A 26080-nucleotide genomic window follows, 5' to 3' on the forward strand; every position below is an offset into this window, starting at 1 on the left:
TGGGGTTTAGTACCAGTTTTATTTATAACTAACCACATACAAATCACTTATCTAAAAAATAATAGTTAACATCTCCTTAATCCACAAATACATTACAAAACCAAAATCCTCCCCAAGAAAACTTCATTGTAAACCAAGATATTAATAATATTTAGCCTAGGCTTTAACTCAAAGGTTGAGAATTCTCAAATTGGAGAATTTGTCTTATGTATCAGTTATATACCTTAATTGCGCAGATGAATAATCTGGTTGAAATAAAAATTGTCATGTTTCAACCTTACAGAATATAAAGCTATCAACAGAAGTTAACAGAGAAGGAAAAGTTGGCTAAAAAATAACACCAATCGAGAAATAGCTGTCTGTGTTAAGAGCAGTGTTTATAACATCCCTGATAGCAAACAGGACAAAATTTAGACTCTGGCCACTAAAGTATGTTTATCTTTTTAAAGGAACACATATTGTTAGAGCAGGCATCTTCTTCACTAGAAATATTAAACAGGAATGTTGAGTAGACTTTTCAAATGGCCAATCAAAATGATGAAGAAAACATTATTTGTTGGACTTTTTAAAAAATATCTTTTGTTTTCATTAAAAAAAAAATATCTTTCTCACTCCAAACCAGAGTCCTCTGTCTTCTGCTAGAGTATTAAAAATTAGCATTCTGTCACTAGATAATAAACACTAAGAAGAATTAGCATATTATTGAACAGAAATTCAGGAAGATAATTCTAAATGGGTGCAGAAACCTTTACACACCATAAACATCTATATATGTATATGTACACCATTTATCAGGTATATGTGACAACCATATGTATTAATTTATCTTCAAAAGGTAAGCACCTATATTATCTTGTATTTAACAATGTCAGTTTTGTGTGATTTAGTCTCTATTTCTGGACTTTCCTTTACATATGGTGACAGAAAGAGAATGACTGGAGTATAGTTCACAGAGAAACACCAAACAGATACAAATACCATAATAAAATAACTATATATATATATATCACTGCTTAGGAAATATTTTCAAAGAAACATACTTTAACTATTGGCCCCAAATGCCATCATTCACTTATGTTCTTTAACTGTCAACTTTTAATACAAAAATACCTTCAAGCTGATAATCAAGAACATTTACAGTGACTTACAAAACTGACAATATTTCAATGCTACACAAAACAGTTTTTATACACAGCTAAAGTTTTAAAATTCTTTGCTGGCACTTGATTTTAGAGTTGATAGACACTGTTAACTACTGATCTCAATAAAATACATTTTTTAGTTTATACATATTTTCAGACCGAATATTACTTCACAAAAACAGTAAAGAATAGAGATCACTTCCTGCTGAAGAATCCTCTAAGATAAACCCTAAAACTAAACACCAAAATATTTTAGGGAAGCAAATAAACTTTTTAAGACAAGGCATGAACAGTGGATAAAAATTTATATTCCCCAATTATATGTCCAGTGAAAAAGGGTTCTTCCTCTGAGTCAATGAAGCATGTTATCAGGTATAATAAAAACTATAAATTTATAAAGCAAGTTGCCTTTTGTTGTTGTTAGTTTTTGTTGGCTGGTTGGTTTAGAAAGGTATTTAAGTAATTGGTAACTCTACTGCTGGATTTTTTTCAAGATATAGAAAAATTGGTCACATTAAGTAGATACACATTTTATTACTGTTGCTCCCCCCAAGATAAAAGCTAAAATGCCTTTAAGTAGTGGAATCCTGATTTTTTTTTTTTTTTTTTTTTTACTTTCTGTGACCTTGTAAGGTCTTTCTACACGTTATCAAAATGAAATCACTATTCAGTAACCTTAATACATATACCCAATTTTTTTTCTTTGCAAAAATGGAGAAAAGCAAACTAAATTCTAACAAACTATTTTCAGCTTAGAATACTAAAAACTCTCTAAAGATTTTGTAAATCTACCACTTTCATTATTCTGAAGGAAAATATACACCTTCAAAAGCCCTCAAACAATTCCTAGTCCAATTTTCTGTTACACAAATTAAAAAAAATTGTGGCACTGTAAACAGAATTTAAAAATTAACTTCAGACTAAATTAGAATAAACAAAATATAAATGTACTATCTAATCAAAACAATGAAAAAACCCACCAAGCATCCTAACCAATTATGTAGTTAATTTTTGCACATTTTAATTTTAGACTTTTAGCACAGTAAATTATTAACTAGGTTGATTTCAGAAACTGTTTAAATTTTGTACATTAGCATTTCAAAATATTACCCTTTCTAAACCAAATCTGCAGTCCTGATCAACTTTTTTTGTTTTCAGGAAAAAGGGTATCTTTTAAAGATACATTCCACATAGTAGAAACATTTGTTTTGAAATATTTACAAAGAACCCTGCTGATCTGGTGCATTTCGCTGAGGTGCTACCTGTACCCAGACTTCATCATCAGAAAAAGAACTTGAACTTCCTGACTCAGAGTCCAGCTCACTGAATCCATCTAAGTCCCATTCAGTACTAGACTCACTCCGTGCATCATCTTCCTCAGTGATGAAACTCTGACCAGGTTCAAGGCAAGAAGGATAAACACGAGCACAGAGACAAATAAAGCCAGAGTCAAACTGCAAAAGGCCTAACATGGTACCTATGTTAATCCATTGGTCTTCCCTAGTATGGTATTCATACACAGTCACCCTGTTCTTTTTCCATTGTGGGGTGGTAGAAGTGATAAGCAGTAACTTTTGATCATGATTAACGATCTGATAGTTGTGGGTCTCTGAGTCCAAGGGAATATTACTAATCTGTCTCCATTCTCCCCTAGCTGGGTTGTAGACCTTCATGACTGGGATGTCACAAATACAATAGATCTCATCATTGAAGACACATGCTTCCTGAAAGTCACTGCGTTTAAGAGATGCACAGTTCAGCCACATATTATGTCTAGGATCATAGCAGAGCATGCGCTTACTGTTGACAGCGTAAAGATAGTTCTGAACCACTATTAGTTCAAAAGAATAAAAGGAGTGGGGAACAGGAGCCACCAGTGCCCACTGGTTCCTCTGAATACTATAGCATTCCACTTCCTTCAGTTTGACTCCTGTAATAGGGTCTCGCCCACCCAAAATGTAAATGTAGCCATTAAGATATGCCACATCCATGCCCTCACGACACAGCAAGCGGTCTGCCAGTTGCTGCCAACTATTTTGGGCTGGTTTATACACCCAGAGGTCTTTCCTGGGCTGGGCAGCTAGGTAGATGTCATGGTCTGGAGAGACACAGACAGCTGAGGAGGTGATAGTTTTGGTGTGAGCCAAGCTGGTCAAAGGTGATGGCATTGTGTAAATGTCCCCCGAGTATGGGTCATAGCAGAGAAAGGGATCTCTGGGATGTCCAAAGAAGATCACCATCTCCTTGGCACACATACCCAGTCTCTGAGGTGGATTATCTGCTACAGATACAACAGAACTGCTGCTGCTGCTGCTGCTGCTGCTATTTGGCTTTGGCACTACAGATTTGTATAGCATGTCACCACAGCATATCTGCAGGGCCCCTTCAATAATGTCTGGGCAGTATTTCTTCACAATGGGCCTAGTTAGCAGTCCTTCCAGGTAGTCCTGATCTTCTTCAGTGAAGTGTGTCCAGCGGACACACTTGAAGACTTCTGCAGCACTGGGACCCCGCTCTTTGGGAGCAGCCTCGAGCCACTGCACAGCCACACGGCATACAGTACGCTCACTCTCTATGTCCAGACTATCCAGGCGCAGGACTGTCAGTAGCTGGGCCAGGGTCAGATCTGCTAGAGTCTCCTCCCGAACTGAACCCATCCTGCTGAGCTGCTTGAAGTTGTGGGCTATAAAGGACTGGGCCTGTGATCGTAGCTTGTGATGGTCAAAAGCATCGGCAAACTTGAGGATGGCAGTGCAGTTAGTGAGGTCAAGACGGCGGGCTAGAAAGGAAGCACAGGCTTCCCGCACATACTCCAGCTGAAGCATGTCGGAGGCAGCATACAGGCGCTGCACGTTGGCCTCACTCAGGGACACACGACCCGTGTAACAGTAGTCGACCAACACCTCAAAGGACTCTGCATCCACATCATGCATGGTCACGCTTGCTTGCTGACTCTCATACATGCCACCTGTGAACATGCTCTTGAAGTAGGGGCATGCAGCTGCCAGCACGTTGCGGTTGCAAGAAAAGCGGCGACCCGTGCCAGGCCCGCTGCCAGGCGTCACCACTTCGATGGTCACATCACATAACAGCCGCGCGTCGTAGAAGGACTTCAGCTGCGCCAGCAGGGCTGCAGAATGAGCTGTGTCCTTTAATTCCTCAGGGCCCGTGAAAAAGGCCGAAACAGAAGGCTTGGAAATCCTCTTGGGCCGCCTTCCACCGCGGGGGCTGGCGAGGCGACGAGAGCGCGGAGCGTCTTCCCGGGACTGCATGGTGGAGATGGCGGCGGGGTGCTGAGGGCGAGAACGGCTGCGGGCACCCGGCTCTGGCTCCTCCTCAACCTTCGCTCGCTGACGCTAAGACAGAAGCGTCCCAGAATAGACTGGCCACGCTTACTAACTCAACCCTACGCTGCGGCGCCGCCTCCCTTTATCGCGTAGACAGTGCTTGACTCACCGTTTCCGTTCTGTGCCCTTTTTCCACCTCAGCTTGCCCTTACACGACCGCGGGATGGAGCCTCAAGGACCGCCACTGCCGCGCTGGCGATACCGGTAGGCACTCGGGAGAACTACCGCTCCCAAGTTGCCTTTCGTGCCTCAAAGCATGCTGGGGCCCTGCAGACTCCCAGGCGGAGGCTGACGGACAGAAGTCGCGTGGCATCTTGGGAGTTGTAGTTTGTGTAATGCTGCGAAGTTTCCTGTCGTTGATTGATGGCATTAACAGAACTAAAAAGCGTTAATTTCTCTGAATTTGATGGTTAAGAGCACTGTTTTGAAGTCCAGATTTGAAGGCTCGTTTTGTTATTCACTGATTTTGTGACTTCTCTTTGAAATTGTTTTATCTTCTTTGTAAAATAAAACAATATCTCATTGGTTGTGTGAAGACAGAATGATATAAATTACAAAGGATGTTTTGATTTTTTATTAGAATAATTAACAAAGTCCTTGACTTACCTAGAATATAAAGTAAACCATTTTTTACTTTTATTTTTGAATTTATTTAAGGCATCTACTAATTTGAAACCATGAACCTTAATATTAATAATAAAAGCTGTTAATATCTAAAAAGATAACTTACAATTTTTAATTGTACTGCTTTTGAAAGTTTGTAAAGGTATTCACAATATTTTAAATATTAATGGAGATCTGTAAATCCATTAGGAAGTTTTAGATGACTGAAGTTGAGGTCTCAAAGAAGAACTTTTAGATGACCTCAAATATAGAAATCAGGCATATAAACATAGTACTTTGGTTCTTTCACCAAATTACTATCTCTGAGGAGCAAGAGTATTTTCTTTTTTCTATCTCTACTCTCTCTTTTTGCAATCAGGGTTTCCTAAGTTGTTGAGGCTGGCTTTGAATTCACCATCCACCTTTCTCAGCCTCCCGAGCCACTGGTATTACAGGGGTGTGCTACCCTGCAGGGCGTGGTGACTCATGCCTGTAATCCCAGTGACTTGGGAGACTTAAGGCAAGAAGTTCGAGGCCAATCTCTGCAAGCTCTAAGCAATTTAGCGAGAACCTGTCTCAAAATAAAAATAAAAAGGGCTTGGGACATGGCTCAGTGGCTGAGCCTCTTTGGGATCAACCTGTGGTGGGGGGGGGGGACTTATGTTTTCAAGTTGTATGATATAACACCTTTCACCTCGCGCTGCTAATCTACCAATCGATTGATGATTCTCCAATTGCATTCATTAAGGAGTTTTAGTGAGAAATTTAAATCAAAATATTTCAACAAACCCATCTTGTACTGTACAAGGGCACAAAATACAGATTTTCAGAGTTCAGTATTCATACAAGCCCTGACATTCCTTGAGTTAATGTAATACAGGCTATGATGCTTTACCCAATAATTTAAAAATCTATTAGTTAAATTATCAAAAACAAGCATTTAGAAAATGACTTTTTTGGAAACTTTTATTTAAAACCAATGACTGCTCCTGCTGCTAGTTTTCCATGAGTTACAATTACCTTATGAAAGAAATTTTCAGTAATGCATGCATAGGCAAATTACACATAGCAGGAGAATAACCCTCAACATATCTTCTAATTCTTTCTTATCAGCTGAATAGGGTGTAGAGCAAAATAGTCCAGGTAGTGACATTAAACTAAGTTGGGTTCTGGGCTTCAGTATCTCCTTTGTACATAAAAAGTGATGTTTGGGGGTATCCCTCAAAGATACTAGACAGAATTAAGTTAGTCATAGTCATCATTAGTTACACACATTATTCACCTACACTGAACCCCAACCAGAGGGAAAGCAACTTTATAAAATTTTTTTAAAATGTCAGTGAAAAACAACTAAAATTTATCATTAAAATTTAAGTATGTATTAGATGTGTTCACATTGTTTTGCAACTATCACCATCATTATTTTACAGGACTCATTTCAAGCAAACTTGAAACTCAATAAACAATAACACCCCTTCTCTCAACTCCTGCAACCCTCATTCTACTTTCTGTCTGCATGAATTTGACTGCTTTAGATATAAGTCCAGTAATTGATTTCTAACTTTCTTATATCTCCCCTTACTGCATTTGGTTTAGATTACCTTTCACAGAACCCAAAATATTTATTAGACCTGGTTCTCTGCTTTCCCATAGATTACTGCAACTTGGAAATAATGTAAGATCTGTGACTGATACTGATACTTGGTCTTGGTCCCCAATGCTGATTCAATAATGAGTACAAAGTTTTGAGAAAAAGGAAAAGGCAGTTTTTATTTCTTTGCTAGCAAAGGAGAGCAAGACCTGTGATTATTACTGCCAGGGGGAACTGTGGAATTTTAAAGGGGAGACACAAAAGTAATCAGGAGTCATAATTTATATTCAAGCAGTAGCCTTGAGAATAGAGCCTTTTCTTAAGTCAACTGGTGGATTCCTCATTCCTGTGGTTGGAGAGTAGATGGAGAGATAACCTGGCCTAGGACAGGAAGATGGTTGATCTTGCTTCCGCCAAAGATAGGGAGAGGGAGAGGGAAAGAGGAAGGAAAAAAAATATTAGTTTTAAAATAAAGTGCTAGTGGTTGAGCAGCAAGGTTTATATTCAAAGTGTGACGATTCCTGTTACATGATGATTGATGATTGATGTAGTACTCAGAAGGCATATTTAGCAGTTAAGTACTTGAAACACAGCTTGTTCAACTGAGAAACTCAATTTTAAACTTTAGAAAGCTGAATTTAAAATGTTAAATTTAGAAATGCAATTAAATGGAGAAAATGAGGTCTTCCTAAATAGTTTTGGAATAACTGGATCAGAAGGCAACACAATAATTAACCTTGACCCCTTAAGCAATAGTTAATTTGAAATGGATCTTAGTACTAAATGGAAAAGCAAATAAAATGTAAAATTTCTAACACACACACACACACACACACACACTAACACACATCCGCACACACAAACAGACAAAACTATTTCCATTACTTTGGTGTTGGCAAAGATTGCTTAGGACCAAGAAAAATAATAATCATAAAAAAGGGCAAAGTGAACTTCAACAAAAATTCAAGCTTCTGATAAAAGGCAGTGAAAACAAAATTTAAAAGTTATAGTCTGGAAATATAACCATAATACATATACCTAAGGGTAAAAAAACATGAAAAGATGCTTGATGTCATTCATCATCATATAAATGCATATTATATTCAAAATGAGAAAATAGCACACCACCAGAATAGCTAAACTTTAAAAGATAATACTAAGTATTGAAGATATGGTGCCATCAGCACCCCATATATTAATAACACAAATATAAATGGATGTCTATATAAAGAAAACTCTGTTAGTTCCTTTTATTTTTTTTGTTTAAATTTTTTTTGTAGTTGTAGATGGTCACAATATCTTTATTTTTATTTATTTTTATGTGATGCTGAGGATCGAACCCAGAGCCTCATGCTTGAGAGGCAAGTGCTCTACCACTAAGCTTCAACCCCAGCCCTCTGGTTGTTTCTTTTAAACACCTAGTAACCTCACTCCTAGGCATTTGCCTAAGGAGAATGGAAACACACACATATACACATACACACACACACACACACACACACACACGCCAAATTAAAAAAAAAGAACTTGTATAAGAATTTTCATAATAGTTTTACTTATAGTAGCCAGAACTGGAAACAATCCAAGTGTACCTCAATAGGAGAATTTTTAAAAAGTAGTATATTTGTATAGTGTAATACTACTCAGAAACAAAAGTGAATTACCTTTGGTGCATGCAATAATATAGAAAATTCTTCAAAAATTGAATGTTGTGTAAAAGAAATCAGATAAATTAGTCCATACTCTATGACCATTTCAACTAGAGTCCATACTGGATAATCATTTATGTGAAGTTCCAAAACCGTGAAAATAAGCTTTGATGTATAAAAATCATAACAGCAGCTGCCATTCTCGAGTGAGGGGTGGGGGTTTAACAGACTGCTAGATTGACTGGAAAGGAAAATGAGGAAACTTTCAGGGCTGATGTAAGTGTTTCCTTCTTGTTTGGGCAGGTGATGAAACGGGTGAATGAGTGCAGTTGCCAAACCCAATGAAGTGTACCCTTCAGATCTATATATTTTATGTACTGTGAGTTATATATACTCTCAGAGGAGCCCCTTCATAATTACTGGCACTAAACAAGGTTGCAAACTTCTTTGCTAGGAAATCATCATAAAGATATTTCAGTCATAAAGATTCTTATCTAGAGTTATATAGACAAACATTGCTCCAATTCATGAAAATTATTCAGTAGATGTGGTGCACCATAAGGGAAGTTGAGCACCTCTGGATGATGTGCAAGGATCTGCATAACCGGGTTTTTCAAATTTGTAGAGTAGTTGAGTGCCCAACATTACACCCAAGCATTCTTTTTTTCTTGCCACAACTTTATTACTAGCATGCTCCTTATTATCTGTTTCCTTGAGCTTTCTTGTAATTTGCATCATTCTCTGCAACGGAATCCACATTCTTCTTGATAAGAAGACGTAAAGAGCTGTTTGTCTTGTAATTTAGTCTTAACCATAAAAAGCCATCATTTCATTTTTCAGGAATCTTTAACTTCATCTCCATTCATGTTTTCAACAATCACATCTACTTGCACCCTTCTGAGAAGATTAAGGTGTCTCACTTATACTCCACCATTTCCATTTCTGGGTGACCTGTCTTTCTGGTCCTGGGGATTGAACCTAAGAGTGCTCTACCATTAAGCTACATCCTCATCCCTTTTTATTTTGAAACAAAGTCTTGCTAAGCTGCCAAGGCTGGCCTTGAATTTGCAATCCTCCTGCCTCAGCCTCTGAAATCACTGGGAATAAGAAGTCACTGAGAATGTAAGCATATGCTACTAAGCCCAGTAATTTTTACTTGAAGACCAGATGTCTTCTTTCCTGGGGCAGTGCCTCTCAACTTTATCTTTGAATTTTGTCCTGATTGGATTTTGAAGACCTCTGTGTTTCTGCACATTGGTGTCTTAAGTATCTGAGGATTTTGTTTTCAGGAACCCATTCGTCGCCACTGTAACACATTTCACTCATTTGGCCTGTATAGCAATCTTTATGTGCTTTGATTCATAAGAGGCCCATAAAAGCACAGCATCAGCTGACCTCAGAATTGAGGCTTCAGTACCATTTGTAAATGATTAACTATCACCTTCTCTCACCTGACTCTAGCAACCCAATATCTGGTGTGCATAGTCAGGCACTGCCACAGGTATTGTTCTTACTCTAATTTTTAAATAGCATCTACAGACTTCCTTTCTCCCCTACCCTCATCCCCAGAGAATGTAACCCAGGGGCACTGTACCACTGAGAATCTCCCCAGCCCTCTTTAAAATTTTGAGACAGGGTCTCCTTTAGCTTCTCAGGGCCTCCCTAAATTGCTAAGGATGGCTTTAAACTTGCAATCCTCCTACCTCAGCCTGCTGAGTGGCTGGAATTACAGGCCTGTGCCACTGCACCCAGCTCCTAAAGATGTCAAGTTTATCTTTGTGCTTGGGAAAACTAATAGATCTACTAAGTGAAGCAGTATTACAAATATAATTGAATCTCACAGTATGAAAATAAGGTGCATTACAACAGGAAGAACTCCCTAGCTGAATAATAGACATCCTAGATCCTTGCTACTCCAAGTATTATTTGTGGATCAGCAATCTCCACCATTACCTGAGAGTTTGATAGAAATGCAGAATCACAGTCCCCAGACCTACTGAATCAACATCAGAGGTTTCACTCCTTTTTCTTCCATGTAAATTGTAGCTTTAAGGAAAAGTCAAAGCTGGAGGAAGAGGGAAGGCAAGAGAAGGGTGGACAGTACCACAGTTTGGTCAAAGCAGGACAACTGGACACATTAGGTTCTCACTTTCACTGAAGAAACAATTTCCCTTTCTCCCCCTTCCCCTCTTAGACCCCTCCCTTCTTGGGCATGTATAGAATGTTAAACCAATTATCACATGAATGGATGGTTAGAAATCAATACCCCCTTCTCTTGCTTTCCCTCCTACAACTTTTTACTTTCTCAAATTAACAATTTTTTTTTTCCAGAAATCAAGCTTTGGGATTTGTGTTAGTATTTTTCCTGAAAAAAAATGGTAGAATTAAAAAAATTATATATAATCTCATATTTGACATAATGTAATAAAAAATTATATAATAAAAATTTATATAAATATATAATTTTTTTATATAATAAAAAAGGGATCTCCTTTTTTATTGTTTCACAGAATATTTAGTATTCATATTTCTTTGGATAAATGTTATGTAAAATGCTTGAAAACAAAATCTTTTACTCTGTAATGCTCCATTCAATTCAATATTCTTTTCAATTAAGTCAAATTCTCCAGAGATATTGTTACCAAAAGCTCAGTCCTTGTCCCTGATGCCAATCCAATAACGAGGATACGGTTTTGAGAAAAAGGAAAAAGGTTTACTGCTTTGCTAGCAAAGGAAAAACACAAGGAACTCCTGTCCCAAAGGCTGTGAATCTGCCAATCAGCAGGAACAGGGGACTTTCAAAGAAGTGGCTCAAAGGCTACATTCCATGTGTTCTCTGTCTGGAATTATAATTCACTTGTAAACTTGGAGATACCCATTTATGAGATTTTCTGGTACCATCCTCAAAGTCCGGATTACTTCGTTTCTATGGTGAGTGTGTACTCAGGGATAGATAACTCTGTCTAAAATGGGGAAGAAAGGTAATCCTGTTTCCCCTGAGATTAGGGAGGAAGAGAGGTTAGGGAGGAGCATGGAGAGAGAAAGAGAAAGAAACATATCCACTTTAAAAACAAGTTGCAGTGGCAGAGCAGCATGAGTTATATTCAAAGCATAAAGTGGACCAATGTTACAATATTACAATATCAGTTGTTTTAGGGGACAGCACTGACCCTAAATGGCACTGATTCAATTAGGATTAAATAATCTCTCAACTCTGAAGAAGTGTTTTTAAAAAGATGGCCAGCTGGGTTGGGATGTAGCTCAGCAATAGAGCTCCTGTCTAGTATATGGAAGGGCCTGAGTTTCAGCCTCAGAATTGCAAATGTAAAAAAATATTAAAGATAAATATAGAAGAATGAGAACCCTGCTGTTTTATAATTCCCAATGCTTCATTATGTTCTAGCCAAATTGTCAAAGATGAATAAAGACAGATATTAAAGAAGTGAAAAGAAACTGACAGTAGGTGGAAGAGCTGAGTTCCATTCAGATTTGTGCAGAATTAATTTGGGATTTTTTTTCTTTTTTTGGTACTGGGGGTTGAACCCATGGATGTTGTGTCACTGAGCTACATATATAGCCCTTTTTAAAATTTTGGGACAAGGTCTCACTAACTTGCTCAAGCTGGGTGAACTTGTGATGCTCTTGCCACAGCCTCATGAGTTGCTGAAATTATAGGTGTGTGCCACCACACAAGCCAAGTTTAGGAATTTTTAAGGAAGATGAGGGAGGGAAGGATACAAGGGCTCAGTAGAGAAGTGAAATAGTACAAAGGGTTAGTCAATGTACATGCAATGAAGCCAACGGTGTCTGCTAGCTGCAGTGACCAAAGTTGGGATTCAATCCACCCACAGACTGAGACAGAGGCCCTGTCCTTCTTGATGATTACATTACAAAAAAATGACTCAGGTCCTTGAGAGAGATGCTTGAATTGCAGGAGATACGTATTTACAATTACCTTTTTAGTAAATGCTCTAAGGAAGGGAAGTTCCAGCCTTTCATTGGATATGTGTTAACTAGAATAAATTGCAAATGTTCCTGCCATTGTTGAGCTTCAAAAAGTCAATGTCATGTGGGGAAGAAAGTTAAGGGGATTAACCTAAACCAAGGTGATACATCCAAATGCAATGTGTGAATCTTAGTTGGATCCCGGATTGGATAAAACTAGCTAAAACAGATATAGAAATTTTAGTAAGTGATAACTATTATGTTGTAATATATATAATAGTTACATAATTGTTAATTTTATTAGATATGATAATAAAGTTATGAGTTTGTAGAACATGCTTACTCTTAGAAGATGCATGCTGAAATATTTTGGAGCAGTCTCATGAAATCTGCAACTATCACAAAGCCCGATCACAGAGTGTAGTGTAATGTGTGTGTAACAGAAAAAAAAAGAAAAAGAAAAAAACCCACAAACTCCCCCAAAACCACATGGGGTAAAATGTTAACTCTAGATGAATCTAGATAAACAGTGTATAATAAATCACCTAAAATTTTAATTTTTAAAACTTCTCTGTATGCTTGAACATTTTTGAAATAAGAACCTGGGAAGACATTTTTCTCCCATCTTTTCTTCCAAATAATTACGTTAGTCTTAGAACTTGATCTTAATAGTCTGTCTGAAGAATATATCTAAAATAACCCTTCTTCAGAACAACATCCTATCATTTTGTGTTAGAGTTGGTAACTTACTTATTTAAGTAATAAAAATATTGTATTTATTTATAAGCATTCAATGTCAGTAGTAAAGTTGCAACTTCTTTTTTCTTTTTTTGAAGTTGGAGTGGTAGTCAGTTAACAGAACAATTTTTTCATAGAAGATGGATCAGAGATAATGAGAATGAAAAGACTACCATCCCCATATGTAACTTAATTTGTGCTATGCACCAATAAAAGCCTATTTTAAATTTCCATGCCAATTTACAAGCCCCAGGCAAACTTAGTGGCTACTGGACATACCATCAGGACAGGGCTATATAAAGACATATTTGTTAGTGTGTTAACTATACAAAAAGAGACATTATACAGTTTTAAAACAAACCTTACACACCCTTATATTCAAGTTTCTTCTTTAAAAGGGATGAGTTGTATATAGGGGAATTAAATGTTTTATAGGCAAGGAAAAAGAAATAGACTAGAACCAACTTATTCATTATCATCTCTTGTCTTCCTCCTCTCCCTTGCTTTTTCCAACCCTCACCACTCCTTATTTTTTTTTTTTTTTTCTGTTTCAGGCTTACCTTTAGCTTGGTAGGCAGTGATATCCTTTTCATGTTTCTCTTTCAACTTGCACTTTGTTTTCATTAAGTTTCTTTACCTGTAGCTGTTATTCCACATTTCTTTCCCAGTTTCTTAGCAACATCACCAATCAACAGGCCCAAATGTTCTCCTCTGATTTGGGGGGCAAAACTCATAAGAGAACAAGAAGGAGCTCTCTTGGATGTAATGGAATCCCTGAACTTTTTTTTTTTCCTTTAGAAATGACATAGGTTTTCATTTCCACCTTTGCCATTGAGCACTTTTTAGAAAACTCAGAAATTGAAGTGCCTTGCACTCTGACAAGTTTGCAGAGCACATATAATGACATTTTGCTCTCAGCTTGTTAGGATCTCCTTTGACTGTGTTTAGCAGATTTTCCTCAGTGAGGCACAGAATCACATGGTATCAGTCTGCCTCTCATTTGCCCTGTGCTGTCTCTATGGAGCTAAATGTACTGCAGTGGCTGTTAGAAGTTTAATTATCTCATCCAACAAAAATCTCTTTAAGGTAAGCATTGGGTTTTATATATCACTGCATGAAATAGATCACAATGAGTTACTCATATTACATCTGTTGATGCTTATTAAGTTGACCCAAAGGACAATAAGAAATACAAGCAAGCAGAAAGTCTATGTTGAATATTGGCCTCTAATTCATACAACATAGAATTCATTTAGCAATCAAATGCTGGGGTATAATCTGTAACCTAGAGATGCTCATTGATGCTGAGTGACTCATATTCTTCACCATTTTTATTGAAAAGTAGCAGTCTAAGTCCTAACTTTGACATAATTAACAGTACTTTGTCTTTAAAAAAGAGGTTTATAAATAATGTATAAATCTGATATCACTAAATTTTACATTTTCTTGTGGTAGATGAAAAAGGTCTGGTTGTTTGTTTTAAGAAAAGGCATGAGGGAACAAGTGACCTGTCTTATATTACACATCAGTTCTCAATACTCTCTTTTTTAAAATTTATTCTTTAGTTGTACACAATACCTTTACTTTGTTTATTTATTTCTATGTGGTGTTGAGGATGGAAACCAGGACCTTGCACACGCTAGGTGAGCACACTACCACTGAGCCATGGCCCCAGTCTGCTCTTTCTCTTTTCAATAACAGCTTATTTTCTACTTGGAAATTCAGGTTGTTTATTAAAACTTAAACCTTTAAAGTCAATAAATGTGACTGATTCATTAAAAAAATATCTATAAGTACTCTGTACTTATAGCTGTATTCTATGAATATTCATAAAGATTCCTATGCCTCAGTCTGACTCTTTTTTTTGACTTACATAATTTTTTTCTATTTGTTCTTTATAGTTATACATGAGAGTAGAATGTATTTTGACATCATATACATACTCAGTCTGATTCTTGATATAGGACCATTCTGTTGATATGCTAATAAAGAATAAACAAATATTTATTTTGCTGATTTAAGGTTTTCATCCAAAAGTTCAACAATGGCTTCTTCATCTGCTGATTGAAGTAGTCTCTCAATTAGTTGATCCAGGCTTTTCTCACCACATAAAAATCCCTGGTAAAAGAGGTAATTATTATGAAACCTGATACTATAGTTTTGATCTGGAATACCCTCCTCCAAAGGCCCATGTGTTAAAGGTTTGGTCCCCAGTTTGGCCCTATTGAAAGGTGGGAGGTGTGGCTTAGTGGGAGGTTTTAGGTCATTAGGGACACATCATTGAAGGAGACTGTGGGAAACTTAGGTCTCTCTTTTTTTGCTTCCTAGATGCTATAGATGAATGGCTTTCTTTGCCACAAACAACCACCATGATGTGCTGTGCCACCACAGGTCTTAAGCAATGGGACCAATCAGCCATAGACTGAAATCTCTAAAACTCCAAGCTATAATAAACCTGCCCTCATCACAAAGACTGGGGAGACTGAGGTAAGAGGATTATAAGTTTGAGATCAGTATCAGCAACTTAATGAAATCCTCAGCAATTTAGCAAGACCCTGGCTGACACCAGGGACCCTGGCTTTACCAGTCCTGTGGTAGAGTAACCCTAGTACCAAAAAAAGTAAAAATAAAAAAATAAAATAAACCTTTCCTCTTTTTAAGCTTATTTATCTTAGGTATTTGTTACAGTAATGGAAAACTGACTAACACACCTGATTATTAAAAATAAATAAAGCAAAGAGTTAAGTTTATACTTCTTTTCTTTTTTTGTGTGTTATTAGGCATCAAACCCACAGAGTTGAGCATGCTAGGCAAGTGCTCTACCACTGAACTACAACTCCTAGCCCAATTTCATTTCTTTACTTTCAATATTTAATAGCAACAAAGGATTACTCATGTTCTACAATATAATGAATAAAACTGCTAATAGGGGAAGATCCCCAGTTTGCAGTGATTTTTTTAGGGGCAAAATGAATGCAAAAGCACAAATGGGGGCTGGGGTTGTAGCTTAGTGGTATAGTCCTCATCTAGTACATGCAAGGCCCTGCTTTCGATCCTCAGCACCACATAAAAATAAATAGATAAAATAAAGGTATTGTGTCCAACTACTTCTAAAAAATAAATAATTTTTAAAAAAAAGAGCAAATGGAATTAATTGTTTAAATTTGGATTTTGTTTTAAAAATCAATCCAAGACTTGGATCTTTCCTATAACTCCGGAAACAATGAGAGATCCTAATGAACTTTTGAAACTGACCACATCCTTCTCTGTTATTCTTTCTCTTGGTTTTTGTGACACCATTCTAGGGTTTTCAAATCATGTTTGGGAGGATTTGTTTGGTGAATTCTTTCTCTTCCTGTACCCTAAAAAAAAAAGGCTTTTTATTCTTATCCTAAAAATTCTATTCTTTTCATTCGTATCTTATTCCCAAGGGCAAAGAAGACTGAAATGCCTTAATCGGGCAGATGTTTTGTTGCCACATTAGCATAAATGTGTTCCTTGCCAAATCCTCTGGATCTAGCTCAGAGGGCACTACCTCAGACCATTTCAGCCCACCTTTCCTGTGCCAACCCTCCAAATTTACATGATTTAATCTGCAAGTGATTTTCAACAGGTTTTTCTCCCTGAAATGGGAAATCCAGTGGTTTTAAAATCTAGAAGTTTTATGTAATCAAAAAATATTTTTGTTGAAATATTTAGAGTAAAAGTCTCTTGAGGTCTGCAACTTGCTTTCAAATGATTCAACAGCAATAGTTGTACGCAGAAAAGAGGAAGTGGGGAGAAAGAGAAGGCAAATAGAGCAAAAATGTTAACAATTGTTGAATCTAGGTTATAGATTACATAGTGTTCATTGAACTCTTTTTTTTTTTGGTGTGAGGTGGAGGTAGGTACTGGGATTTGAACTCAGGGGCACTCGACCACTGAGACACATCCTCAGCCCTATTTTATTTTATTTAGAGACAGCGTCTCACTGAGTTGCTCAGTGCCTTCCTTTTGCTGAGGCTGGCTTTTAACTCTCAATCTTCCTGCCTCAGCCTCCCAAGTTGCTGCTGGGATTACAAGTGTGTGCCACTGTACCTGCCTCATCACTTTTCCAGTCTTATTTGTATTAATGTAGACCCCAAATTATTCATCCCTACTAGTCTCTTTACTGCCTTTTTATGGACTTAAGCTTTATTTTTACTTGACAAATAATAATATATTTACAGGGCATAATGCGATGTTTTGATACTATTTATAATGTGGAATGATTAAAGTGAGTTAAGTATCAAACCCATCAGCTTACATATTTATCATTGTTTTTGTGGTGAAAACACTTAAAATCTATACTTTCCCCAATCTTTATTTTAATTTTTTTTGTGGTGCTGGGGATTGAACCCAGGGGTGTGTGCATGCAAGGCAAGCACTCTACCAATTGAGCTATATTGCCAGCCCCTACTTTCCCCAATCTTGAAACATACAATGCATTATTTATTATAGTCACCGTTCTGTGTAATATATTACTAAAGCTTATTCTTCCTGTCTAACTAAAACTTTGTACTCTTCAATATCTTCCCTTTCCCCACCTACCACTCTCCTCCTTCATATAGATTTCAATGTTTTCATACAGTTTTTTCATGCTACTCTCAAACTTTTCCTTTTCACTAATGTGTTTTCCTTTTTTCCAATAGGCTGGTTAGTGATTATTGGAACACCTAATATAATTTTTTCTTATTATTTCAGAGTCTGGCATATTTAGTAATAACATATTAGTACATAGTCCATAGTCAGGTATTTTATAGATACAAAAGCCAGTTACCTTTCTGTTTCACAACTGAATATTATATTTTGTACCTACAGGCCCATCTAAAGGATATTACTAGCCATAAGAATATGTCTCAGGGAAAATTATCACCACTACCAGAAAAACAACCAAAATAATATGGTGTAACTAGAACAATGTGACCAAACATGTTTAGTTAATCCTGTGTGTTTCCTGAGGAAAGGGAAGTTAGCAAATATTTCATCCTTTTTGACATGGCTGCTGTGTTTCTATGCAAGAAGTGACATAAGATACAAAGATATTTATAAATATATTAAAAACACAGACATTTTCCTTTAAACTTTAATTTGAAGTATATAATAGGATAGAATAAAGTGAAAGAGGTTTTAGGTATCAGATGAACCAAAGAAAAAGATAAGAGCTTTCTGTCTCCGGCCTTGTCCACATAGTCCTTTATGGGAACCACTTCATTTTCCCTTTCAGTGGCAGCAAAAGGGAAGTTTTCTTGTGCTTCATTTTTTTTAAACATCTTTACTTCTTATTTATTTTTTAAGAATATCTGTTTTTTTAGTTGTAGTCAGACACAATGCCTTTATTTTATTTATTTATTTTATGTGGTGCTGAGGATGGAACCCAGCACCTCACACATGCTAGGTGAGCACTCTACTGCTGAGCCACAGCCCCAGTCTCTAACATCTTTAATTTTATTTATTTATTTCTTTTAGGGGCCTCCCTTTTGCAAGGCAAGCACTCTACCACTCAGCTACAATCCCAGCCCTGTGCTTCATTATTAATGTATTATTGTTAGTAGTTTGGGCTGGATGGCATTTAGGTAGGTTATTGTTCAAAAAATCTAGACAGGGTCTCTTCCCCAATACACAGCTGTAACACCTAATGAATATGCAGTATGGAAGACAGAATTATAAGATGCTCTCTGTTGTATACCGTGTGAATGCGGACAGAACCTGTAAATATGTTGGCATATGATCCCAGAGATTAGGTGAGTAATCAGTTGACTTTAAGTTAATCAAGAAAACTATTATCTAGGTGGAATTGACTTTATCAGGTGAGATCTTCAAAAAGGCCTGAGCCAGCTAGGGATGTGGCTCAGTGGTAGAGAGCTTGTTTGGCATGCAAGAAACCCAGGGTTTGATTCCTAGCACTGGGGGGGGGGGGGCTGAGCTTGAGCTATTCCTGCAAAAATAGATAAAAGAGATGCTAAATGGGCAAGGTTATTTAGGAGACACGTGGCAAGCAAATTCCAGCAGCATTAAGGATCGAAGAGCAGTTTTCAGCTGACAGCCAGGAAAAGACTAGGAGTGTAAGTCCTTAACTAAAGAGAATTCTGACACAGATATGAACTTGGAAGAGGATACCAAGCTTCAGAAACGTATGTAGCCTTGATAACACCTTGCTTTTGGCCTTGTGAAACCCTAAGGAGAGAACAGTTCAGTAGTACCTGGATTCCTGACCTATAGAAAGCATGAGAAAATGAATAAGTATTGTTTTAAACTGCTAAATTTGTGGCAATTTGTTACCTAACAATATATGCATACATGTATATTCAATATGTTGTGATTGTATAACAAAGAATTTGGAATTTTAAAATATAACTATTTCAAAGAGGCAGAAAGATCATATTTCTTACCAGCAAACTAATAAAAATGTAAATTTTAGGGTATTAAGCAAAATTGGCTTAACGATTTAAAATTACTTGGTAATATTTTAGACACAACTCTCCAGAATTGATTATACTTTCTTTGAAAAGCAAAGGTACATAAAGCATAGTCAATAGTATTACCTTAATGTCACGAACTTCATATGCTATCCTGTGGTCAGTGACTCTATCCTGTGTGAAATTATATGTCCGAATTCTCTCTGATTGGGCTCTTGTTCCCACCTATTCCATGACAAAAGCAATTCATACTTTAACTTTATAATTACATTCATCACAATGGAACAATGGAAAAAGTACTTGTAAATGACTCTTCTATTTTAATAGTTTAAGCACTTTCTACTTTTTTTTTAATGGTGTGTGTGTGTGTGTGTGTGTGTGTGTGTGTGTGTTGGGGATTCAATCAAACCAGAGCCTTGCCCATGCTAGATAAGCACTTTACCACTGAGCTGCCCTTTATTTTATTTTGAGATGGGGTCTCTCTAAATTGCCCAGGCTCCCAAGTAGCTGGGATTATAGGTGCACCACAACTCCTGGGTAAGCATTTTCTAAAAGTCATACACAGAAAGTGACTAGACAAAAGCAGGCAAGAAAGTCATTAAAGTCTTAACATTAAAGTTAATGTTAAGACTAGAGGTTTGAGGCTGGGAAGGTAGCTCAGTGGTAGAGCACATGCTTAGCATGCTGTACAAGGTCCTGGGTTCAATCCCCAGCAACACCAACCAAACCAAACCAAAAACAAAAACAAAAAAACGTAAGTTTGTAAAACTTAGATATGAAATAAGAAAAAATGTCTTTTTAACAATTCCAATTCCAAATACTTAAAACCCAATCATCTTTCCACCCCAATTAGTTTCTTCTCCTGGTTCTACAAATGATACATACCACCATGTGTTCCCTTTTATTCAAGTAGAAAACTCTTGACACCCTGACAAGCACTTCATGGGAGGTTACTATCTCAGGCTTTGATTCAGACTCTGGGGGAGAGCTTACCTTCAATTCATCCAATTCATCCCATTCTCTAACTACCCATTTCTAATTGGTATCAAGAATCTTTAATTTTAATCTGCCTTTTCTATTTATACTGTCATTTTAAAAATTTAAATTTTGCAAAGCTCTCCTTATTAATCTGTTGATTTTTCTGCTTATACTGTGCTGACTTGCTTCATCTTCCTAATGCACAGCCTTCTGAGTAAGTTTTCTTCTTTGGTTCCTTCTTGTCTTCTAAACAGACACAGCTCAGCATTCAAGATGCTTCCTAACTTGGCCAACCTTCCCAACATTATGAAGATTATGTGACCATCTATGATACCACTTATTATATTATGTTATTTTTATGTGTGTACCTGTTAACTGTGCTAAAACATCTCACAGATGCCCTTCTCTAACACTTTCCTACCATCTCTTCCTTTCTGGTCCTGGTAATTTTAACACGTTTTCTTCTTCTTTTGAAACTCTTTGCACTTGAAATCTTCTTCAAAGCACACCAGAGTTCACCTCAACCTAAGATTATTTGTATTATTCTTAGTCTATGCATCTCCCCTGCCCCATCTCCCAATACACGTCATACACAGCATCCTCCCTCAATTGCTTTCACTTTTTAAGATTATAAAAAAGAAATTCTATAATTCATTTTTTAAAACACAAAGGTAAACAATATGGTCAAGAGAATTTTTTAAAATTACAGATTCTTAAGCCTGTATATGGGACTGTGTATTCTGAAAATATTCCCCAGGCCATCCATTCTGACAATCAGCCAGGTTTGGAAACTATTATCCCAAAGTATCATATTCAGAGCCACAACCCAAGTCCAGAACAATCAGATTAGAATCCCAGGATTGGGGGCAGGTCAGCATCTATAAAGCACATAGATGATAGGTTGAGCCAGGCTGGCACCAGGCATCATGCCTTCTGATTAAAAGCCACTGAAGAAAACCCTTCTAAGCTTTAGAAATCCCTATTAATAAACAGTTCAGGAGGTAGATAAGAAATTTTAAAAGCAGAGAGATCCTTTCTGGATCTTTAAATCAGACTACTGAAGGAGATATATACACGTAATTTACATAAAGCCAATCTTAAGTACTTACCTTAAAAACTACTATGTAGAATATCTAGTGCCAAAATGTTAAGCGGTAAGTAAATCTCAATGTCTTTTATAATTTCCAGTGGGGCAGAATTCATAGTATTTATGTTTTCACTTACTTGCCAAGAAGCAATAGTATGAAAATTAATAGTCCTATCTACAGATGTACTAATGCTGCTCTACAATGTGGAATTACAACACATAGAGTATTAATATATTATTTATCCTGGCACTTTTACTACCTGTAAGTTAGAATGATTAAAAAAATAGAAAATATAAAAAGATAGGGACATATCTAGATGAAAACAACAATTAATATTTACTTTTATATACTTCAGTATCATAAAAGGCCATAAAATCTTTCAAATTTGATTTACTGTGTCATACTTATCTGCAAATAACATAAAAGCACAGTTATTTCTGAGTTCTACTTTCTTTTCTAGCCTCTTTTAAAGAGAAACTTTCTTTTCTTTTAGAATTTTAAATTATTTAAGTTTGTTTACTTAAGACAATGACATTCACTCATTTTAATTTGTAAGTTATCTGTGTACGTATTTGAATAAAAAACACTATAAATGTATAGTGTACAAAATTCAAAAAGTATACTAATGAAAATAATAATGAAAAGTAAATCTCCCTCTATCCCTTGTCCCCAGTCTCTTATCAGTAGCAATCACTGTTCCCTATTTTTTTTTAGCTGCAGTTGGACACAACACCTTCATTTTATTTATTTATTTATTTTCTACGTGGTGCTGAGGATTGAACCCAGCACCTTGCTAGGTGCTCCATGAGTGTTCTACTGCTAATCCACAACCCCAGCCCATGTTCCCTATTGTTGAGAGCCACAGCAGAAGGGGCCCCAGCAAACTTCCAGCTGCCAGCTGATGATTGGCTCATAGGGGCCCCAGCAAACTTCCAGCTGCCAGCAAACTTCCAGCTGCTAGCAAACTTCCAGCTGCCAGCTGATGATTGTCTCACAGCGGGCCCCAGCAAATTTCTAGCTGCCAACTGATTGGCTCCTCTGCCGTGATGCTCACTGGGCTGTTTACCCGCCCTTTCAGACCATGGAGCTGCTCACTGGGGGACTTTTTTTGGCTCTGCCCACTCGACCCAGCCAATTGGCCTCAAGAGCAGGATGGGTGGGGAGGTTGAGAGGCTTTTGGGAAGCTGGTGGTGGCAGTTGGGCTCTGAGGATTTTCCTGAAGAGCTGTGTGGTGTGGGTGTGTGTTCTAAAAATAAAGTTAGTTTCTTTTGACAAGTGGCCCCTGAATTGTGCCCAGCCAGACTGCAGCACCCTATTTTTTTTTGCACTGTCATTTATATTTGATCCATATAGAATTATAATAAAAAGCATAGCTCTTTAAGGAAAATGTCTGAAAATCTCAATTTCTTTTTCCCCCCTTGATACCAGGAATTGAACCTAGGGGAGCTTAACAACTGAGCCACATTCCTAACCTGTTTTTTATTTTTCTATTTTGAAAACAGTGTCTCACTAAGTTGCTCAGGGCCTCACTAAGTTGCTGAGGCTAGCTTTGAACTTGCAATCTTCCTGTCTCAGCCTCCTGATCCACTGGGATTACAGAGATATACCACTGCATCTGACCTATTTCTAAAGAATTATTTTGTCTTTAAAACCAACTTCCTTTTAAGATAGTTTTGACATACACACTGGAGATAAACAATTGTTTATGCATCATTCATTTACTCATTTGTAAATTGGAAAGCCTAATTTAATCATATCAATCCAAGCCAGGTGTGGTAGCATATGCCTATAATCCTAGCAGCTCAGAAGGCTGAGGAAGGAAGATTGCAAGTTCAAAGCTAGCCTCAGTAACTTAGCAATATCCTAAGCAGTTTAGCAAGACCCTGTCTCAAAACAAAATATAAAAAGGGCTGGGGATACGGCTCCATGGTTAACTGCCCCTAGGCTGCTCAATCCCTGGTACCAAAACACACACACACACACACACACACACACACACACACACACACACACACACACACACATCTATCCATCAATTCACAGGCATTTAAGTCACTGCATATCTACAAAAAAAGCACATTTCCCTATGTTGTAAGACATTTCCATTTATGCAAGAGAAAACACTGTACTTTCTAAACAGAGTGTTGACTTTTGTACAGTGTCTAAATAAGCCTTACCTGCAGTTTTCTAGCACTTTGTTGTTGACACCTGTCCTTCTCAATAATCTGCTGGTAGAGTCGGGCTCTCAACACACGCAAAGCTATTTCTTTATTTTTCAGCTGTGATCGTTCTTGTTGGCATTCTACTACTAGCCCTGAAAAACAACAGAGATCAGAGGTAAATTGTAGCCTATGCAGGCCAAATTAAGGCAGAACCGAGGACCATTTGAAAGGGGAAAAGTTAATTAGAAAAAGATCACAAAAGATAAAAAACATTTCAGAAACTGGTAACATCTGGAAATAGTTGCTTAGATTCTAATATCTGATGAGATATTTCAGAGAGCACAAAGCAGCAGATGGTTATATATACTTATATACTTTCATTTCCCGAGCTTGGCCTCTCCCTCCCAGCTCATCCATGTATTTGGACAGCTCATCAATAGCAAACTGCCCCTCTCCCCTGCAGTACTGCTCCATTCTCTGTCCTACTCAAAGAGGACACAGTTTTTCCTGTTTTGGTCACAAATACACACAGAGCTGATGTTTTAAAAATAACTACACAATGAAAACAAAAGAAAGAAGCTGCTCAAAACCTTTAAAAGGAAAAGTTTATATTTATAGTGACTATGCTTTTGAGTTGTCTGGGTTCTAAAAAGGAATGTAATACATTCCTCTGAAAAATTGTGCTACAACTGTGTACAATGAATCAAAATGCATTCTGCTGTCATGTACACCTAATTAAAATTAATTAATTAAAAAAATTTTTTTTAAAAATTAGGGCTGGAGATGTGGCTCAGTGACCAAGTGCCCCTGAGTTCAATCCCAGTAACCCCCCACCAAAAAAAAAAAAAAGAAAGAAAGAAAAGAAACAAAAACGTTAATTTTTTTAAACTGAAAAATGAGAGAAATATTGTCAATGCACTGCCTAACATCATTTTGGCCAATGACAGACTGTATATACTCTAGTGGTCCCATAAAATTATACTACCCAGTGACATCATAGTCATTTTAGCTTGTAGACCTCTATGTTTGCACAATGATGAAATTGTCTAATGATGCACTTCTTGAAATGTTAAATCCCTATTGTCAAGCAATGCATCTAAAATCATATTAAGAACTGTAAAACTATCAAATAGTATACCAAAATTATCAATAATCAAAATAATAGCATTAATGTAGCAGAGCCTCATGGAGCTAGCAGTGGTCAATCTACAAGGTGACAAAAGACCCATGGAGTGCAGTACCCTATACTGCTTCTGTGTTTCATTTGTATTTGAGCTGAAGCCCTTCTGGTTGCTCACACCTATCCAGTATATCTAGACAGCTTCCCTGGATAGTTCTGCTTACTATCTGCAGCCTTTGAGAGAGACAACTTTTCCACATGAAAGAGAAATATGAACATAATGAGGGCCTTGGGCCCACGATAACAGTGTTACCTTTAAGGATTTTGTAGGAGTCAGGTACTAACACAGGACTACTTCCTACCAAATGCTGAAGAGTTAAGATGTGAAAAAAGCATGAAAGCACAAAAGCAAAGGGACTTGCTTACCTGTGGGGATGTGGACAAGCCTAACAGCACTGTCTGTTGTATTAACATGCTGCCCTCCTGCTCCTTTGGCTCGAAATGTATCTATTCGCAAATCCTTGGGGTCAACTTTCACATCTACCTAGAACAAAAGGTATAACAAGTACATTCTACACTCCATGAAGACTTGCATATTAAATTTATTCTGATATTTTTCAAATAAACTTGACTGTTTTGTGTTGTTACAGCCATTAAGCTAAAAGGAGAAATTACTATACCAAGGAAAAAACCAAAAGCTCCTTATTTTGATAGGATGCTGTTCTTAAAACAATGACAGGATGTTATTACATCACCAGGTTATATACAATCTTTCAAAAATTTCATTCTTTAACACAGTTATATTACATAGAACATACAAAATATATATAAAAGGTATATACACACATATTTTATTAATTCAAAATCATCATTCATGGATCCCTACTTATAAATATGTCTACTTGTTAAAATTTATTTGTGTCTCCCAAATCATCGCTTTTACAGTCCTTTGCAGATATGCACAGGGCAGTTAAAAATTTAAGCTGCTCTATATTCTTATATTTTCAGCTGTGGTCAGACAAGGTGGCAATCTACCTTCTTGTTTCAGTTTTCAGAGATGACCAGAAGACAGAGATAGATGGTAGGGGAAGGGAAATGTGATACAAGAAGCTTTGCTTGTGGGGCCAGTTGAATAGGGTTTGTTTTGTTTTCTTTTGTGTTTTACTTAAACCAGGGTCTTACTATAATGCTCAGGCTGGCCTTGAACTCCTAGGCTCAAGCAATCCTCCTGCTTCAGCCTCCTGAGTAACTAGAGCTATAAGTGATCACAGTAGTGCCTT

At 37.1% G+C, this 26080-nt stretch overlaps 2 protein-coding genes across 11 annotated transcripts in view; both read right to left on the reverse strand.

Annotated features, from left to right (window-relative positions):
- Nucleotides 1-4734, reverse strand: Kbtbd7 (kelch repeat and BTB domain containing 7). The gene has a single exon (XM_005336782.5). The coding sequence runs from the start codon at nt 4412-4414 to the stop codon at nt 2360-2362; it is 2055 nt and encodes a 684-aa protein (XP_005336839.1). The 5' UTR covers nt 4415-4734; the 3' UTR covers nt 1-2359.
- Nucleotides 4735-6835: 2101 nt separating this feature from the next.
- Mtrf1 (mitochondrial translation release factor 1) overlaps nt 6836-26080 on the reverse strand; it is a 39875-nt gene continuing 20630 nt past the window's right edge. For 4 of the 10 annotated variants that reach the window (XM_021734227.3, XM_021734226.3, XM_040281455.2 and 1 more), the window contains 4 exons: nt 25227-25344; nt 23696-23832; nt 19579-19677; nt 6836-15133 (listed from right to left, as the gene is read on the reverse strand). In XM_021734227.3, coding sequence (XP_021589902.2) covers nt 15020-15133; nt 19579-19677; nt 23696-23832; nt 25227-25344 — 468 coding nt within the window. In that variant the 3' untranslated portion in view covers nt 6836-15019. Of the gene's footprint in view, nt 19250-19578; nt 19678-23695; nt 23833-25226; nt 25345-26080 lie in introns of all 10 variants that reach the window. The other 6 variants (XR_013423337.1, XM_013363552.4, XM_013363554.4 and 3 more) reach the window with 6 other exon arrangements.

Source organism: Ictidomys tridecemlineatus, chromosome 6 (assembly GCF_052094955.1).
Source record: "Ictidomys tridecemlineatus isolate mIctTri1 chromosome 6, mIctTri1.hap1, whole genome shotgun sequence".
Taxonomy (NCBI): domain Eukaryota; kingdom Metazoa; phylum Chordata; class Mammalia; order Rodentia; family Sciuridae; genus Ictidomys; species Ictidomys tridecemlineatus.

Excerpts from the sequence above, each read along its gene's own strand:
- Kbtbd7 (XM_005336782.5), bottom strand. The coding sequence starts at position 4,414 with ATGCAGTCCCGGGAAGACGCTCCGCGCTCTCGTCGCCTCGCCAGCCCC.